Source organism: Netta rufina, assembly GCF_964035555.1.
Source record: "Netta rufina genome assembly, chromosome: 20".
Lineage (NCBI taxonomy): Eukaryota > Metazoa > Chordata > Aves > Anseriformes > Anatidae > Netta > Netta rufina.
Window position 1 is genome coordinate 7331950 of NC_140144.1, and position 16972 is coordinate 7348921.

A 16972-nucleotide genomic window follows, 5' to 3' on the forward strand; every position below is an offset into this window, starting at 1 on the left:
GAGGCGCGGCCCCTTTAAGGCCGCGCGGCGCGGGAAGGGCGGGGCCCCTCGGGCCGCCCTCTCCCATTCGCCCGGCTTGCGCCGGCGCTGCCGCCCGCGCGGCCCCTTTAAGAGCTGGCCTACGTGGCAGCAGCAGCAGCCGAGCGGCGCGGTGCGGCCGGGCCCGGCCCTCAGCTCCCCCCCCCCCCTCCGTCAGGCCGGGCCCCCCCCCATTCCCCTCAGGCGCGTAGCAACCGGCCCCTGCCCGCCTTGCTTCGCCGCCGCCATGGGCCAGAACGACATCATGAGCACCGCTGAGGACTTCGCGGACCAGGTAGGGGGGGCTCTTTGTGTGTGTGTGTGTGCCCTCAGGGTGAGGCCGGGCCTGGAGATGGCGGCTGGGGGGGGCCCCGGGGGCACCCGCGCTTCTGAGGCGCGGTTGGGGGGGGTGTGCTGAAGGGTTGGGGGTTCGTGGTGAGGGGAAAAGGGAGAAAAAAGGGTGAGTTCTGCTCGTCTTCTCGCCCCACTGGTTGTGGGGTGTTGTAAAGGGTGGGGGGTTAAAGGGGTCTGGGTGGGGGTTGAGGGGGGGAAAAAGGGCCCGGCCCTTCCTGGGGGGAGCCCAGAAATGAGGTGGGAGAGGCCCGCCAGCACCGGGGGGGTGTGCTTAAAATTGGGGTGAAAGGAGAGCAGGCAAGCTGGGATCGTTTTACCCCCTCTGTGTGGTCATTTTTATAGAGGCGGTTGTGGGTTTTGCTGTGAAATGAAGGTTTATAATGCGTTATCGTCGCATATCAAAGCAGGGGTATTGTGAGCGTAAGTAGTTAATCTGGTGGTGGTAGGAAGATCTTCATCGTCATGGTGATTCATATCATTGAAAGCCAGAGGTAACATCTAATCATACTTTATCAAGTTCTTTGGAAAAAAACCTTATTCTGCCTGGTTTTGCCATTTCAACTGCTGAAGCAGAGCAACACTCCCCTCTGAGGGGGCTGTGCTGCTGCCACCGCAAATCTCCCTGGGAAAACCTGTTTGGTGCTCCCTGCCTGCTCCCAGATGGGCGCCTCATTTTAGAGCCGGAGCTTCTTGTGGCATGTGGGAGAAATCAGTTCAAGGAGTGTCCTGATCATTTTTGTCAGCCTCTATTTACCTTGTTCTCTCTTGTTTTAAATGAGAAACTAAGCTATCTTGACTTGAACTAGTGTTCAAGTCACTTGCCAAAAATTGCACTGTTTGTCCTGACCTTTTTATAACACCCCTCTATTTATTCCTGTGTGACTATTTCTAGATGTCTCTAAAACCCCATTTTTTTCCATAGTAGTAAAAGCTCTTTTGTCTAGCAAAAACACAGTATGCTTCCTCATGAGATGAGTTTTAAATGGCACAGGTTTATTTGTGCTTGGCCACATACTATTTAAAGACGCGTCTTCACCTTAGTCACAGAATTTGGGGTATTTGCATGCACTTATTCATCAGATTGCAAAACAACTTCCATGGCTCTTCAAGTAACTAAGATATTCCTCAGATAAGTCTGGCTCCAAATGGCTGCCTCCTTGCTCAATCAGCTGCTTTCAGTTCTGTCTGTTGCTAAAACTCCGTATCGCACCACTGTAGGAGTAAAGGGACTTACCAACCCATTACCCTTGGTGTATATATTGCAAAGTTAATGCTTAGCGTTATGAAAACTTAGTTCACATCAGATAAAAAATACTTAAAACATCTGGATTGAAGTTGAACTGGAACTCCCCTTGATGAAGTTGGAGATAGTGAAGCTGGACAACTGCTGTTGTGTGACCTGAATGTGTTCTCATTGGTCACCTTGCTTTCTGTAACATCAAAGCCCTATGGGGAAACATATTAAGTCTCCCATGAGGTAGTAACAAGTGGCTACTAATCCACAGGTGAATTATCCAGCCGAGTGGAGTAGTGCAACAGGACCTGGCCTTACACAGCTGCTAAGCGTGCCTGACAGCTGGCTGTCCCTGACAGGGGTTGTTCTACTTTTCCCAAGGCTACGTTCCACTTTCCTTCTCTCACACAAGCACTCACCTATCAGACTGGGAAGCTGAACTGGTTGAGAGAATGTGAAGGTTAATTTGCTGTTAGTTCACTTCTATCATTGTGTAGGTCAAATGGGCACCAGCTCTCGTGAAATGGAGTGGTTGGAGTACAGGACTGGGGGTGACACCAAGGTGGTGAGATCACTTGTGATGAAAACTAGCCAGTAATTTAGCTGGGCTTCAGCATCTGTTTGTAGCTTGCAGGTGCACAGTAGGGCTGGGGAGCTGCTCTGCTCTCTGAGCTGCTGTTGGCAGTTCCTGAGGATTGCCGCAAAGGATGTTGTGGGGTGGTCTTGCAGGCTTGGGAGGAGGCAGCTTATTATGTATTAAAAGGGGTGGAAAAAGCAGCTAAGATCTTTTAAAGTGGGATTGATGTACAGTGCAAGGAGATAACGATCTTGCATCAGAATGATGCCCCCACTGCATGTGTTATTTGTTTTTAAACACTCCCTTGTAATACCAGCCCAGTATTATCAATTAAATAGCTTCTATACCTCGAGGTTAGGCATGTTATTTAGTGATCCTTGCTAAAATATTCCATGTTAAGCTCTTCAGTGCAGTCCTGGTATACTGCTGACACTATTGTACTGCAAATAGCTGTAGTGATTGTTTAAGTTAGAGAACTGGCTGCCTCTCTTCTGTAATCCCTGTAAGACGGAGCAAATCTCAAGCAACTTTTCTAATGTCTGTAATACACTTTAGGAATGTGGGTGCCTGGTATTTCTGCCATTCTAAAAAAAATGGACAAAAATGCAATGAGACATTGAGTCATTGTACTGCAGTGAGAGGATTGTAAGGGGGGGAGAAAACAGACTCTGGGGGTTTTATTTATTTTTTCCAACATAAATTCTGGTGCATGTTGTTAAGCCAATTCTAACATCTCCGTATCCTATTTTGCAGATAACAGAAGGGAGAAGAAAACATTTCATTTCTAGCCTGACCTTTGCATTTAGTATTAAGGAACCGAATTTGGAAACTCTAGCTTAAAGTCATGTCAATACACTGGTCCTGTATCATTATTAAACCAATACAGCTTATTCCTCTAAGGCTGGGAAAGACTCTTACCATGAAGAGCGATAGCAAAATGCAATATGTGACTAAGAAATCCCATTCTAAAGATTTGATTGAATAGCCTTTCGGAAAAGGGAATTGTTATAAAATATGACTTAGAAGTGAAAAGCGTTCTTGTGAGAAATCTTATCACAATTAAAAGCCTGATTGGGATCCCAGAAATGTACTGGGGGGTCAGAGCTCTCTTTTTTTTCTTTTTGAAATAATCATGAGAGCCGTGTTCTCAATACTGAGGATACAAAGACAACTTGCAGACATCATTTAGCCCAGTATGATGGGTGCTGCTGTCCTTGCAGTCATTAGGTGGATATATGCAGGCCAGCAAAAGGAAAAATTCGTTCTCAGCCAGAGGATTTGAGCATCCTGCTCCAGAGAGTAACTGGTATCTGCTAGAGCTCTCTGCTTTTCCAAGAGCAAAGCAATCCCTTAACCAAATAAAAGCTAGGTACTTCAAACAGAACCTTATCAGAGGCTCTAAACACACAGAGTTCTGTAGAAGAGTTTTCTGTGTATTTTAGCAGACAGCTGTTCATTACTATGATCATTTCACTGATTCAGGAACATACACACATGAGGAAAAAGGCTTCTCTGTTTGGACTTTGGCCCAGTCTTAATGACCAGAGAAGCTGTGGATGCCCCACGTCTGGGAGTGTTTAAAGCCAGGTTGGATGGGGCTTTGGGCAACCTGCTTTAGTGGGAGGTGGCCTTGCCCATGGCAGGGGGTTGGGATTAAATAATTTGTAAGGTCCCTTCCAACCCAAAGCATTCTGTGATTCTGATCTTCAGAGTACTTCTAAATTTGGTAAAATCACATTCATAAATGAAATCTGGAGGAAAGGGAGTTTTTTGCACGGAGCCCTACCTCCCCAGCGCATCTGTTCATTTCCTTTACGGAATACACCTGCGTGACAGTGAAATATCCCAACTTGGGCAGTGTATGCTGCGTTATGATGCCCACTTCCATCAAAATGGGCTTGAGTCCCTTACAAATTTGGGACTGTAGTAGGTGGGATATTTTAGAAACTGTAACAGTCGAAACGGGATCACTTTATCCTGTCTTCTTGGGTGGACTTCTTTTTTTTTTTTTTTTGAATATTTCAAGACTGCTTTTCAAAAAAGATCTTGAGCAGAGGCTATTTAGGTTTCCGCGGATCCTCTTGTGTGTCTTTGCTTATTAAACTAAGAGGAGCATTTAAATCTATCTTTGCCCTCCTAATCCCATTAGAGGGGAAGTGGCAACACAAAGCCCCTCTGGTGCATGTTAATGATCTGACCGCCAGTGCCGAACCAGCTGTTCTTCTTTCAGATAGTTTTGCTTTGGTATTTTGTTACCTTTTCTCTTGCGAGGAGGCAGTGTGTGCCAAGAATTGATGCAGAGCCCAGAACAGAGTAAGCCACCCGATTACTTCACATCATGAGTTTAAACACAGTCACTTCTGTCTGTCTCCACACTTCATTTTGGCTGAAGCACACTGCGTGTAGCAGAGTGTGCACTTAGAGTCCCGTGGATTAGCTGGATGTGTTTACCAGCTGCAGCTACCTGCTGCAAAGTTTCACATGTGCTGCTTTTACCCCGTGAATCATAGGTATAGGAAGTAGGCTCAAAGTGCAATGTTTCGAGCCACATGTCGCTGATGATGTGTAGGGACTGAACCAGCAGTTCTGATCCTATCAGTTCAGTCCCACTTCCAGGGACCTCCTGTTTCTTTTTGGTTGCTCTGGCCTAAGCCTGAATTATTTGGGTGATTCAGTGCCTAAATTCATTAACCTCAAAAATCGTTTGGTGTCTGTTATGTTCTTGTTATTGTGTAACTGTTGGCTTCCTTTCTTTCTGATCTCTGACCAGTCTCTTTTGGTCTTTTCTCCTTCATGCAGTCTGTTTCTGAAACTAACTTGCTTTATGCTTGCTGAGGCTGAAAGGTTTTGGCTTGTGTGTAGCTAAACAAAGGCAGCTACGTGAGTTATGGATGTCCAGAGATGGTCTGTGTCCTGATAAGGTTGCTGAGCACTGCAGCTGCTGTAGGCCTCGGTCCTTCTGACTTGTCGCCAGCTGATTGGATGCTCACACACGTTTAATAGATGGCATTACATTCCCTCTGTAAGCCATGAGAACAGGTAAATGTTAAATGCCTTTTTTGGCTCCTCACCTAGGCTGTTGGCAGCCCCTTCCTTTCAGGGAAAGGGAAGTGGGTCATGTAAGCTGATCTCATCTTCAAAAGCCACAGAGATGAGGTTTGGAAGTAGATACCATCTATAATGCTTACTGCTTTTTTTTTTTTTCTGGCTTTCTGCAGCAGTGTCTTTTTTAACCTTTTCCTACAGATGCTCAGCCCCTGTCCTCTTGCATTTCCTTTCTCTCCTTCACCTGTCTAGACTAAAGTTGCCTGTTCTACATCTTGGCAAGGGCATGCTATTACCTCTTCACTTTTTTGTACTATTTCCAAACTATCTGTAGCATTCCTTGCCTCAAGCTGTTCAAACACAGTGAAATGAAGGAGAAAAAGCTGTAAAACAAGATGCGTATCTCCTCCAGTGACAAAGATCACAAATTTTCTTCTGAGTCATTCATCCAACTATTAATATGGTTTTAAAAAGCCTGAAGTGGCAGCCCTGAGTCAGAGTACAGCTGCACTTAATATGCACTTGATTGACTTGAATCTTGACCCTTAGACTCTGTCTGCATGCAGTGCAACTGGTGTAGTTTGTTCTGCTATTAACTGTTAAGCGTGTTTGCTGCTTTTTTTTTTCTTGTGATAATCTTCGGTTACACAGTAAGCAAAGCTTTTCATTTGCATAGGATTTGAAACAGCCTTTAGTACTTACTGATTACTGTGACAAGAAAACACTTCCAGAAATGGCTTTAGTGTCCCTTCCCTATACTCCTATATATAGTGAACACTTCCAGAGCCATGAAAAAAAAGGTGCCCAGAAATAAGCTTATTAGCTGTGCTGTCAACCTAAAGGACAGAAATACAGAGTTATGAAGGAAAGATTGTGGTGTTTCTGATTTGTTTTGGTGGTGTTCAGCCTTGTCTGGCAAATGCCTGTGCTCATGTGGCTTTTCCCACCTCCTTTTCATGCTTAAGTATCTAATATCACAAAAACTGTATGAAACAGTGTAATGTGGGCATTCACTTCTACAAGTGCCAGCCTGCCTAAACTGCTGCTGTTGTTTGAAGATAGAACCCTGCTGTTTAATCTTCTAAAGCTAGTTTTAGATTAAATTTGTTACTTAGTAGATTGCACTTGCCTACAGGGCAACCCCCACTGGCTCTAAATGTGGCTTTCTGGTGATGTGGCTAAGCCAAACCAGCGTGTGTGGTGGGCCACTCTGTGGCAACACAAATCCTAGAGGGAGTTGCCATGAAATAATAAGCAGTGCCATTCAGGAAACTGGCAGGATTGAACACTTGTTATACTCCAGATGCAGCATGTCCTCCTGTGCATTCCTTGGTCCTACAGGGTGTGCTAGTCTGGGTGCTATTTGGCCATGATGTATTTGTTCTTCAGAATCTGGGGGAACCAGATGTGACTTGCATTCCCAAGAACTATGGCTCGGCATTTGTTCTACAGTATAATTTATTTCTAACTACTAAATAGAATATGTAAATGCCTAATTTATTTCTGCACAGGAGGCTGTTTTTAATGAAAGTAGGAACTGTGTATGCACAAGGTGCAATTTTGTGTACCAGCTGCGCTGAACTAATAGCTGTTGCTCAAAAGTGAGGTTCTGCACACAGACACATGCTTTGCACTGGTGCTTTTAAGAGCTGCTAGAGGGAACTAGCTTGTCAGAAAGCTTATTAAAGTTTTTTAATCTTTCTAGAGTTAACCTTCTGTCAGCCTCACTCCCTGAATCAGTTTGTTACAGGGTGTTGAGTGCCTGAGCATGTGGGTGGGAGTAGGATTGCCCTTTCAGCTCCCGGCTATCTGATGGATCAGTTGAGCTGTAACATGAAACTGAGGCAAACTAAAACCAAGGTCAGCCTTCATCTAGTAAGAGCTCCATCAAAACACAGTTCCTGTTGCACAGAAAGGTGCTGCAGGATTCTGCTTTCCGAGTCCTTGTCCAAAAAGCTCTTCAGGTAGCGCATGAAAACCGGCTTCCCCCACCTCTCCCACGTGTTCTGAAACTGGAGTGAAGGAAAACTTTATTAAATCCTTGTTCCTCTGTAGATGTTGTTAACCCTGTGTGCATGAGAGCTGGTGACCTCGGAGTCTGGGGAGTGCATGGATCTCCAATGATCTCCCGTGCCTTGAGTTCCCCCTTGCCCTCTGTCCTGCCTTTTCCTGCTAACTGTGCTGTCTGTCCCCGTAGTTCCTGAGGGTGACGAAGCAGTACCTCCCCCACGTGGCCCGCCTGTGCCTGATCAGCACCTTCCTGGAGGATGGCATCCGCATGTGGTTCCAGTGGAGTGAACAGAGGGATTACATTGATGGAACATGGAACTGTGGCTATTTCCTGGCCTCCATCTTTGTGTTCATAAATCTCTTCGGACAGCTGAGTAAGTGGCTCTAAGGCTGTTAAGGTGGATGCCAGAGCACTCCAGTGTGTCTGCCACCCCTGGCTCATGTAAGCACTGTGAATCATGTAAGCATGGGATGCTTCACTGATTTCTCAATAGCCATTGATAGCTTTGAACTGATAGTACTATGTGGGCTGAATGAAAAGAATTCCTAATTGACCTGCCTCCGTCTTTCTTGGAAATAGTCTTTGAGAACTTCTGGTGACACCGTGAGTCAGAGATACCAGGAGTCCATTAGGGCAGTCTGTTTTCAGTTCTGTACATACATATATAAACACACCCACAACCCCTAAGTTTTCTGAATAAAATACTCATTTTCTGAAATGGGGCAGAGCTAAGACTTTCTCAGCCTCCTGTTTTTATGGGGATTAATTTCAGTGGCAGTGTTTTACCCTGCAATTGGTATGCTGCAGCCACAAGAGAGGTGTCTGTTTCAGAGAGTCAAAGCCCAGGAATCAAAATAATCCCAGTGTAAGTGCTAAGTGAAATAAGAGTATCAAAAATGGAGAGGTAAAATTATATTAAGTCCCAAATTTATTGTTCTTAATTGCTCTGAACTTCATGCCTTGTGGCTGCGTTTAGCCCAGCAAGAGTACAGCATGTTTGTCCTAGCAGTTTATCACTAATAAAATATATTTAAAAAAAAAATCCCCCCATGATTAGTTGAGTTTCTTTGTAACTATTTTTAATACTTTAATGCTGATAGCTACTCTATGGGTGCTGTGTGCTAGGGACTACATTCAGTGTATGTTTACTCTTTGTGAAATAAAAGATACTTCTGGAATTACAAATTTTCTCAAACATGCACTAGAACTTCTCAGTTCCCAAACTGACTTGTGCCAGTGTGCCATTAAAAGTTCCTGCCTGACTCTGTAGCACAGTTGAAAGAAATCTGATTCTGCTCAGTTCAAAACATGTTAGAATTCCTGCAGCATCTTTTCCTGTGCAAGCCAGAAGTGTAACTGTGTTCAATTTCCCCAACTCAGGCGGCTGCATCCTGGTGCTGAGTAGGAACTTTGTGCAATATGCCTGCTTTGGACTGTTTGGAATTATAGCATTACAGGTAGGAGGCTTAAGTCTTCAGACCTTCTAAACCATGTCTTTCAAATCTTTTCTCTTAGCCCCAATATGACCAGCATATTTAAATACCCAGAATTTCTTTCTGCCCTGGCCTAATGCCAGTCCTCAGTGACATTGAACTATTTTTTCCTGTTCTTTTGATGTGCCCGATAGATCCTTGGATGTAACTGCAGTTAGTCAGCTGGAGATGTTGATTTGCTATTTGACCTTGACAAATTTAGGAAAAGTAACTTGCAATTTACCTATATGTCAGTAACATACCACATGTGTGGCTTATAGCTGCATGCTGAAGGCCAAGGCCTGGGAACTCTTCTGAAAGCCTCTTCCTGTCCCCATCACAAAGAAACCTGACTAAATAGAATACTTCCTGTCTAAAACAGATGCGTTTTTGTGGGGGCTGAAACAAGGGAAATTCTGGATTCTATTCCCTGTTTTATGCTGACTCATAGGACCATGCTGGTGTAACTTAACTCGTTTCTTTCAGTACAATGTACTTGTAATTGACTTCTGCTATGGATAGTGAGGTTTGAGATCATGATGTTCTGAACTTCATTACAACTTGCATGGTGTTAATTAACTTCTCTTGTTCTTTGCCTAGACTATTGCATATAGCATTCTATGGGACCTGAAGTTCTTGATGAGGTATGCCTACATAGTTCTTTCAAAATAGAATGAAAGCTTTTGTCTGTCATAGCCACTCCTTTACAGAGGGAAATTATCTTTGTACAGAGCATTTACTAGAAAGATTTTACCAATTATACACTTGTATTAAATATCAGAACACCTTAAAAATACAAAAGGTACAGTGAGTTAAACCACAGATAGCAGGTTCAGTACTGTAGAAGGAAAAGACTAATCCTAACCAACTAAGATCTAAGTGCTTCTGCTACCTACCTCTTTGAGAGCTCAGGTGCAGTTGTCTGGATTGGATCAGTGAGTTGCTATTTCCTAAATGGTTAAAATAGCAACTGTGCTTATGTGTGACTGAAACCATTTTCTGAGGAAACTGAAACATTTAGATATTGGAATGGTTTCTGGGATTTAAATCCATATCGCCTTTCTGAACTAGAGGATGGGGTTATTGAAAATGAACTTCCTTGTCAAATCCCAAGTGATGGCTGTTACCTTTTTACCCCTCTCCTCTGAGGGGAGGGCAGGGGGCAGCGCAAGATCTGTACTCTGGGCTTACTACAACCCTGTAAATGTGTAACTTCTAGCAGTACTGCTGGTCTGTTTTCTCAAAGCAACCTCTGGACTACTTTGGCACATATGGCTGATTCAGAGGTACAGAATAACTTCAGTACAGCAAAATTCATGATGTAACAGATGCTAAGCAACTGTCTGAGCTGCGGGTGCCAGACTTCTCTGGCGGGCTGCATGTGTCTACACAGACTTGTGTAAACCAGCGTTGTGTACAATGCTGCCGTTTCGGCTGTGAATTCTAATGCAGACAGTGCAGGGTACAGAGGAGGTCACTCCTCGCTAACATGCAGACTCTTACTGAGCTGAGATTGTCAGGTAGGACTAACTGTAGTTCAGTGCAAATGATAGTTTAAAAAAAAAAAATATTCTATTTCTGTCTTTCCCATAGGAACCTTGCCCTTGGGGGAGGCTTGCTGCTGCTTCTGGCTGAGTCACGCTCAGAGGGGAAGAGCATGTTCGCTGGTGTCCCCACCATGCGGGAAAGCTCTCCTAAACAATACATGCAGCTCGGGGGCCGTGTGTTGCTGGTCCTCATGTTCATGACACTGCTGCATTTTGATATGAACTTCTTCTCTGTAAGTATCTTGAACAGAAAAGCATGGGTTAAGGAACTGAAATACAGTATCAGCTTGTAGGTTGGCTGTAGGGCTTACTCGTTGCTGCTCATTTGTCACTTTTTTTAATTGATTTAATATTTTAAAAAGTTGTTAGATCATCTGACAACTGGTTCTGATGAACTGAACTGTTTACTGGTGCCCTATTCTGTTGTCTGTGTATCCATTTAAAAACCACATGTAAGCTTGTTTGGTTTGTTGGTGGGTTGTTCTGGTTTTTGGTGTTTTGTTGGTTTGTTTTCACTTTTTTCTTCCTCCCTGCAGATTCTGCAGAACATCGTGGGCACAGCCCTGATTATCTTGGTGGCAATTGGCTTCAAGACTAAGCTGGCTGCCTTGACTCTAGTCATCTGGCTGTTTGGCATAAACATCTACTTCAATGCCTTCTGGACCATTCCAGCCTACAAGCCCATGCATGACTTCCTCAAATACGATTTCTTCCAGACCATGTCTGTAATTGGAGGGCTCCTCCTCGTGGTTGCACTGGGTCCTGGCGGAGTCTCCATGGATGAGAAAAAGAAAGAGTGGTAACAGGAGTAGCAACACTTTTGGGACATAGCATATTAAGTCCAGAACTGATTCTCAAAATACGGATTCAAAGTATGGATTCAACAAAAACTGCCAGCATTTTACACATACATGTCCCCTTCCTATTAAAGGCACAGATGTTTTGAATTTGATTTACAGTGGCACCAGTAATACAATAGATAAAACCTTATTTCTTCAAGGAATGTTGCCTAGGCTTATTGTTCTAACTTGATAGATTTGGAACTAACCTAATGAACCTGCATTTTGCTGAGGCTTCAGTGAGTTGCAATAGAACGGTTGCTGTCTTCAATGTCAGCAGTGTTTTAAAATTCGAAGTACTGTGAGCAGATACAGCTGTATCATTTGGTGTGCTGTTGGGTTTTAGCTATAACTGAAAAAGTGGATCCCCTTTCTCACCCTCATCAGAACTCTATCTTGTGTATAAGGAGTTCCACTGCTGGTTATAGCATTGCTTATCAAGGTGGAAAGCAGCATCAAAAGAACTCACTGTTATTTTGCTGCTCAGGGGGCCTGTAACTCTTCTTTTATTTAAAAAAAAAAAAAGGGGGGGAGGTCTTTCCTGCACCCAAATAGATGACAAAAAGAAAACACTGAAAGTAGCTATATCCTCTCCTAGGTAAGAAAAGGGAGAGGGTTTTCTAACTTGTAACGGTTCTGTTCTTGAGGGGAATGAGGTGAAATTCTGTATTGCTTATGCTATTTCAAGAAGGAAGGGGCAAGGTATTCCCAAAGAGAGCAAATGCTAGATTCTGATAAAATTCTGTGCCAAAAGAACTTCTTAATTCAGCATTCTTTCCCCAGAGTTGTCCCTTCCTGAATTTCCAAGAAAAGGAGCTAAGCTATGCTGCAGGTTCCATAATAAAAGCTCCTTTCTGCTATTAAACCAGCTTCCATCCATACATCTCCAAACTCATATCTGAATTGCAGGTTACTGGTGAAAGTGTCTCTAGAATCATGGAAATCCCCCTTTTCCCTGTACTCAATACATGCAGAATGAGAGCAGTCAATCTTCTAAACTATAGTCTTTGCTTCCTAGATTCACTTCTGTCAGTCTCAGCTGCAAAAGCCCAAGTTGACTGAACAGTGGAAGAGCTGGGATGTTGAAGTGAGTAAAACCTTTCTCTCTGACATCTTGGCCCACACTTGAGATGTGCAGGGAAGGAGTGTGGAAGGCAGCTGTGTGCTGCGTACAGTCCCAGTTCTCAATGCTGTATTACAAAACAGTTATAGCTGAAGAATGCAAGCGCAAAGCCTGTGCAGTGAACAAGCAGCCAGGGATGTAACTTGCATATTCAGAGGAAGGAACTCCTCAGCTTAATAGCGAGGAGAGAGGAAGGTCCTGTTCTCACCTCTCAGTGCCACAGCCTCTGTGCCATGAACACGTTTAGTTAATGCTGCTCAGAGGAGGCATTTTGTCCTCTGCTGGTGAAGTAGGTGAACCTGTTTCACGAGATCATGAGAGCATTCTAGACTCCTAGCAAGCATGAGCCCTACCAACTTGCTAACATTACATGGATTTCTTGCACTGTTGTCTCCCTTGAGAAGGCTGCTCAGCTATTTGTTCAGAACGTAATTCAGCTGAACTTCTCCAGCAGGAACTATTTACCAGGTTTTCTTGGCAAGGACACTAGCCTGGACAGTTCTGTTAAATGGTTGCTTTTTAGGTGAGAAAACTAGGCCAAGAACTGATAGCAAATAGAAGAGCACTGCTTCATGTTAAACTAGTGATTTCATCTTCAAGGGAAAAGTAGCCCATGTAATAGATACGCTGCTACTGAAGAAAACTGATCAGTATGCGGGGTAGATGAGAGGAAGCCAGCATTTAAGTTCTGGTCACTTTGAAGGCTTTCTTCTAAACAGATTTTGCAGGAGAGGTTTTTGCCTCTCAAGTGTTAATTGTGCCTGTCTCTTCATAGCAAACCAAACTGTTCCTTTCAATTCCTGATGTTCAGCACAGGATGTTCTTGCTCAACTTCACTGCAGGTCCTGTAACTGTCTTAGACATCAAGGCAGCCATTCTCAGATATCCTAACTGCTGTTGATGTTCATAGTATTTATAAATTGAATGGTAGAAACAATTTCTGTACGTAGCCCTTAGTTAGCTTCCTCAGCTTGTTCTTTGTGTCCCGTCTAACTAAGGAGCTGGATGACAGACTATCTGAAATATTAACCAGTTTCCTCTGTTCTGTGAAAATAAAGAGTTAACTTTCCAACAGAAGACCCCAGAGAAGGGAATTGATACTGCCCCTTGCAGCAGAAATATTTTAGTACTGAAGGGGGCACAGTTAGGTGGAGGGCATTATAAGGTATTTCTAAGCAGCGCAATACCTGGACTTTGAGTCCTGATGCAGAAGATTCTGGTTTCTTGCATACACTGCTGTATTTGTGCATCTCCCAGAAATACAGTGACCTCCCCCAGTAGCTGAGAAACAGGATGTCAGCTATCAATTGGCTCTGTAAAGTGTTCTGGAATTAATTCTGAATATATTTTTGCTTTCTATGTGGAAAAAAAAAAGTATAAATTCTCATTTTATGCTGTATTTTGTACCTTAGTTGTGTTTGAAAATGTTTTGATTTTTTTGAAACAATCAAAATAAAAACAATGGCATCTTTGTATCCACTTAGCGTGTATGACTGGTGACACTTAAGCTATCTGAAAATGCTGGTTAGTGGCCTTGCATGCTTTTCTCCCACCTAATGGAAGTTGTCTCCTCGTAAAGAGATCCAAGCACTGGGCTGCTTGTACTTTGGTAATAGTTCTTGGTGTTTGGTAGAAGGGGATGGCTAGAGACTGTTAGAATATAACTTGATTCCACCCCACTGTTTCCCCCTGCTGTATCAGTTAACTGGAATGGGCAGCAAGGTTTAAGGGCGAGCACTTCACTCTTCTGCTCTGTAATTGTTACACAAGAGGCTTCAAGCCATGGTTTTTTATCATTAAAGTTTATTTGCCGTTGGTTGCTTTCCTGAAGTTCTTGGGTTTCTGATGACACCGCTTGAATTTTTTCCTTGGAGGGCCTGACTGTTTCTGTAGAGAGAAGAAATTAATCTAAACACTTCTAAACATTAAACCCAGACCTCCATGAAATAGCTTAAAGAGAAATAAAGCGTGCTCCTTGAACAAGCATATTCTAAGTCACTGTGAACACAGGGCCAGCCAGGATGGTTTCTGGCCATATTCTACAAGTTAGCATCCCTGACAGGCAAATGCCTCCCTTAAATAAAGTGCTAGCCTCCCCACAGAAAGGAGCCTGTCCTTCTCCCAGCTTGATACCATTACAAGGGCTCCAGCACCTCTCCCAGGGGTTCCCTTAGAGCCTTTATCCATCTTTACTATGGGGCTTCTTTCTGCCTCCCACACTGAAGGATCAGGGTATGCCCTCCTGTAAGCACTCCCAAAGGCAAAAGGTGGCCAGCTCCTCAATGGAGGCAGAGAAAGTTCCAAAATGTGGACCCTGAGATTTCAGAAGCGTTCAGATAGCATGCGTGTGGGGAGAAGAAGATTACAAGTCCTGCTTCAGTCTCCCTGTTACGACTGTGCAGCAGAATTCAATCACAGATGAGATATTTATGCAGGCAGTAACATCCCTACTCAGAGCAGACAGGATAAACACTTCCTGCTAGTAATTCACACCTCAGAACACAAGCCAGAGGCTGGCACTCGGGGAATGTATTCTCCCAGATAGCTTTACACCTTCTGCTGATTCTTAGACAGGAATAGCTCAGACAGACACCTACAGGACAGAAGGCCTGTTCATGCTCCCCATCTGCAGCACACGGCAAAGCGACTCCCACCTTTCCCCTCTTGCCAGCTGCTCTGTTCACGTCCATTCTTCCACCATCCTCACCCTTCACAACACCGTTCTCCCCATTCAGCTTGGCCTCATCTTCTTCACTGTCTATTGCGAAGTCATCGCTGGCCTCTGTGTTTTGTGGAGCTGCTGGGCTTTTTTCAGGGAAGAGCTCAGCTAAAATACAAAGATATAGCTTGGGATCAGTTCTTTGTGCTTGTAGGCTCTGCCTACTCCTAGCTTTACTTTCAGCACCTCTTAAAGGCGATTTGACAAGGTGATTCCAGCCCCTGTCATTTATGTGTCACTACCGAAATACTTTAGAAATAAACACACTGGCATTTTATTAGGAATGAGCTTAGGGCTCACACTATCCCAGTTCTTGAAACTGGGCCACACAGGCAGTTTTGGGGGTCTTACAGCTCCACTCTCCTATGGCACGGCAGCATCTTCCAGCTGTGAGTTGGTGGGACAGCCTTGCCAACTCCTGCTAGGCTGCAGGAGACTCGCTGAGAAACACGGCAAGCACAGAGACCTAAAGCAAAGCCCAGCAGATCTCGTATCCCTCCCCTCACACCGTATGTGACCCAACACTGGTATTACTTGGTGAGAACCACTCATGTCCAGTCGTGGCAAGCTTTTCCCAACTCCAAGACCCCCAAACTAGATCAAAGTCATGTCTCCAGCGTGCGAGCAGACAGGAGCAGAACAAAGGTGTGAGAAGATGAGCTGGCAAGCTCCCTTTAGGACATAGGTGGTACCGATGTTCTTACTCACGTGGGTACAGATCACTCATACTGTCATCCGTCTCCTCCCCGTCCTCATCTGTCCTGGGAGACTTTGGCTCCCAGAATTCTTCCTCTCTCTGAGGCTGCCTGCTCCCGTTCATTTGGTCGTCAGGGTGCTGCCTCCGTTGCTGCTTCTGTCGCAAGCAGGCAGGGACATATTCCACCCCTTTCTTCTGGCATTCCTCATCTAATGGTGCGAGGGATTGAGCAGCATTTAGCGAGGCTACCCAGTCACCGGCGTCCTGTTTATTTCCAGCTCCACTTTATATTAAAAGCAACTCAAAAGTATGTTAAGCTCCAGCTCTAAGACACATTCATATGTTCGACAGTGACACCATGGAGCATTAAAGATGGGAAAGATGTTAACACAGAGTCTGTGCTGGACACATGCTCCCCAGCTCCAGGGGAATCTTTAGAACCATTTCTTTCAAGTAAAGATGCTCCAAAGTATTTGGTAAAGAGGCCAACTGCTCCCTACAGCTAGGATATTCCCAGCTAAGAAGCGCCTGCAGTAAATTACTGTCAATCTAGAGAAAATTTACACCCTCTCTTCATAGAGAACTACTGGAATCTTACCAGCTCAAGGACACAAGTAGCTTTTCTGAAGATGGAGTCAGCCAACTTACATGCTTTCAGGGCCTTCTGGTAGCGTTTCCCTTGGACGTGACGGAGCACGTGCTCTGGAAACTTGTTGATGTGTCTGAGGGTGAGCTTGCAGAACAGCTGATGTCTGAGAGAAAAAGCAAGGCAAGAAGGACAGAATACTTTAGAAAAGACCTTCCCAAGCTTCCCAAAAACTGCAAGCGCTTGAGAACTCCCTAAAGCTCAGCCACTTGGTTTGAGACTGAACCAAGAGAGACGCACAAGGTGCAAGAAGAAGAATACGCACAGGTTCTTCGTGCTGGGCACTATGTGGGGCTCAAACTTCTCATAGGCGAACTCCCGGGCGCTCCTGGCCAGCCGCTGGTACCTCTTGCCGGCGGTGTATGCCTGCAGCTCCGGCAGCCGGCACGGCAGCTCGTGGCCGGTCAGCCTGCACCTCACCTGGCAGAAAGCAGGGGCTGCTCAGGGATGGAGAAAACTCCATCTCCTGCCGGTCCTCACCCCCTGACACAAACCCCTGAGGCCGCAGCCAGGCTCCGAGCTCCTCACCCGCCCTGCTGCCCCCTCACGAACCCTTCTCCTCCTCCCCAAGCCCCTCGGGGTCCTGCCCGGCTCACCTTGCCCGGCTCGGCCACGCCGAGCAGCGGGTGCTGCCTGAGGAACAGCCGCACCTCCTCCGGCACCTCCGCCATGGCCTCGCTGCCACACGGG

The 16972-nt window shown here is 45.0% G+C and overlaps 2 protein-coding genes across 2 annotated transcripts; one reads left to right on the forward strand and one right to left on the reverse strand.

Annotated features, from left to right (window-relative positions):
- Window positions 1–188: 188 nt before the first annotated feature.
- SURF4 (surfeit 4) lies at window positions 189–14035 on the forward strand. The gene is made up of 6 exons (XM_084299226.1): window positions 189–313; window positions 7426–7612; window positions 8620–8696; window positions 9312–9355; window positions 10305–10491; window positions 10795–14035. Exons 1-6 carry the CDS (start codon window positions 266–268, stop codon window positions 11059–11061), a joined length of 810 nt encoding a protein of 269 aa, XP_084155352.1. The 5' UTR covers window positions 189–265; the 3' UTR covers window positions 11062–14035.
- Window positions 14000–16969, reverse strand: SURF2 (surfeit 2). The gene is made up of 6 exons (XM_084299227.1): window positions 16879–16969; window positions 16548–16702; window positions 16285–16388; window positions 15648–15845; window positions 14875–15047; window positions 14000–14107 (listed from the first exon to the last, which is right to left on the reverse strand). Exons 1-6 carry the CDS (start codon window positions 16951–16953, stop codon window positions 14024–14026), a joined length of 789 nt encoding a protein of 262 aa, XP_084155353.1. The 5' UTR covers window positions 16954–16969; the 3' UTR covers window positions 14000–14023.
- Window positions 16970–16972: the final 3 nt, after the last annotated feature.

Coding starts and splice junctions, on each gene's coding strand:
- SURF4 (XM_084299226.1), top strand. CDS start 266: ATGGGCCAGAACGACATCATGAGCACCGCTGAGGACTTCGCGGACCAG. Junction 314..7,425: donor CTGAGGACTTCGCGGACCAG/GTAGGGGGGGCT, acceptor CTGTCCCCGTAG/TTCCTGAGGGTGACGAAGCA. Junction 10,492..10,794: donor TTGATATGAACTTCTTCTCT/GTAAGTATCTTG, acceptor TCCTCCCTGCAG/ATTCTGCAGAACATCGTGGG.
- SURF2 (XM_084299227.1), bottom strand. CDS start 16,953: ATGGCGGAGGTGCCGGAGGAGGTGCGGCTGTTCCTCAGGCAGCACCCG. Junction 15,846..16,284: donor CCAGAAGGCCCTGAAAGCAT/GTAAGTTGGCTG, acceptor TCGCACCATTAG/ATGAGGAATGCCAGAAGAAA. Junction 14,108..14,874: donor CAGCTGGCAAGAGGGGAAAG/GTGGGAGTCGCT, acceptor TTCTCTCTACAG/AAACAGTCAGGCCCTCCAAG.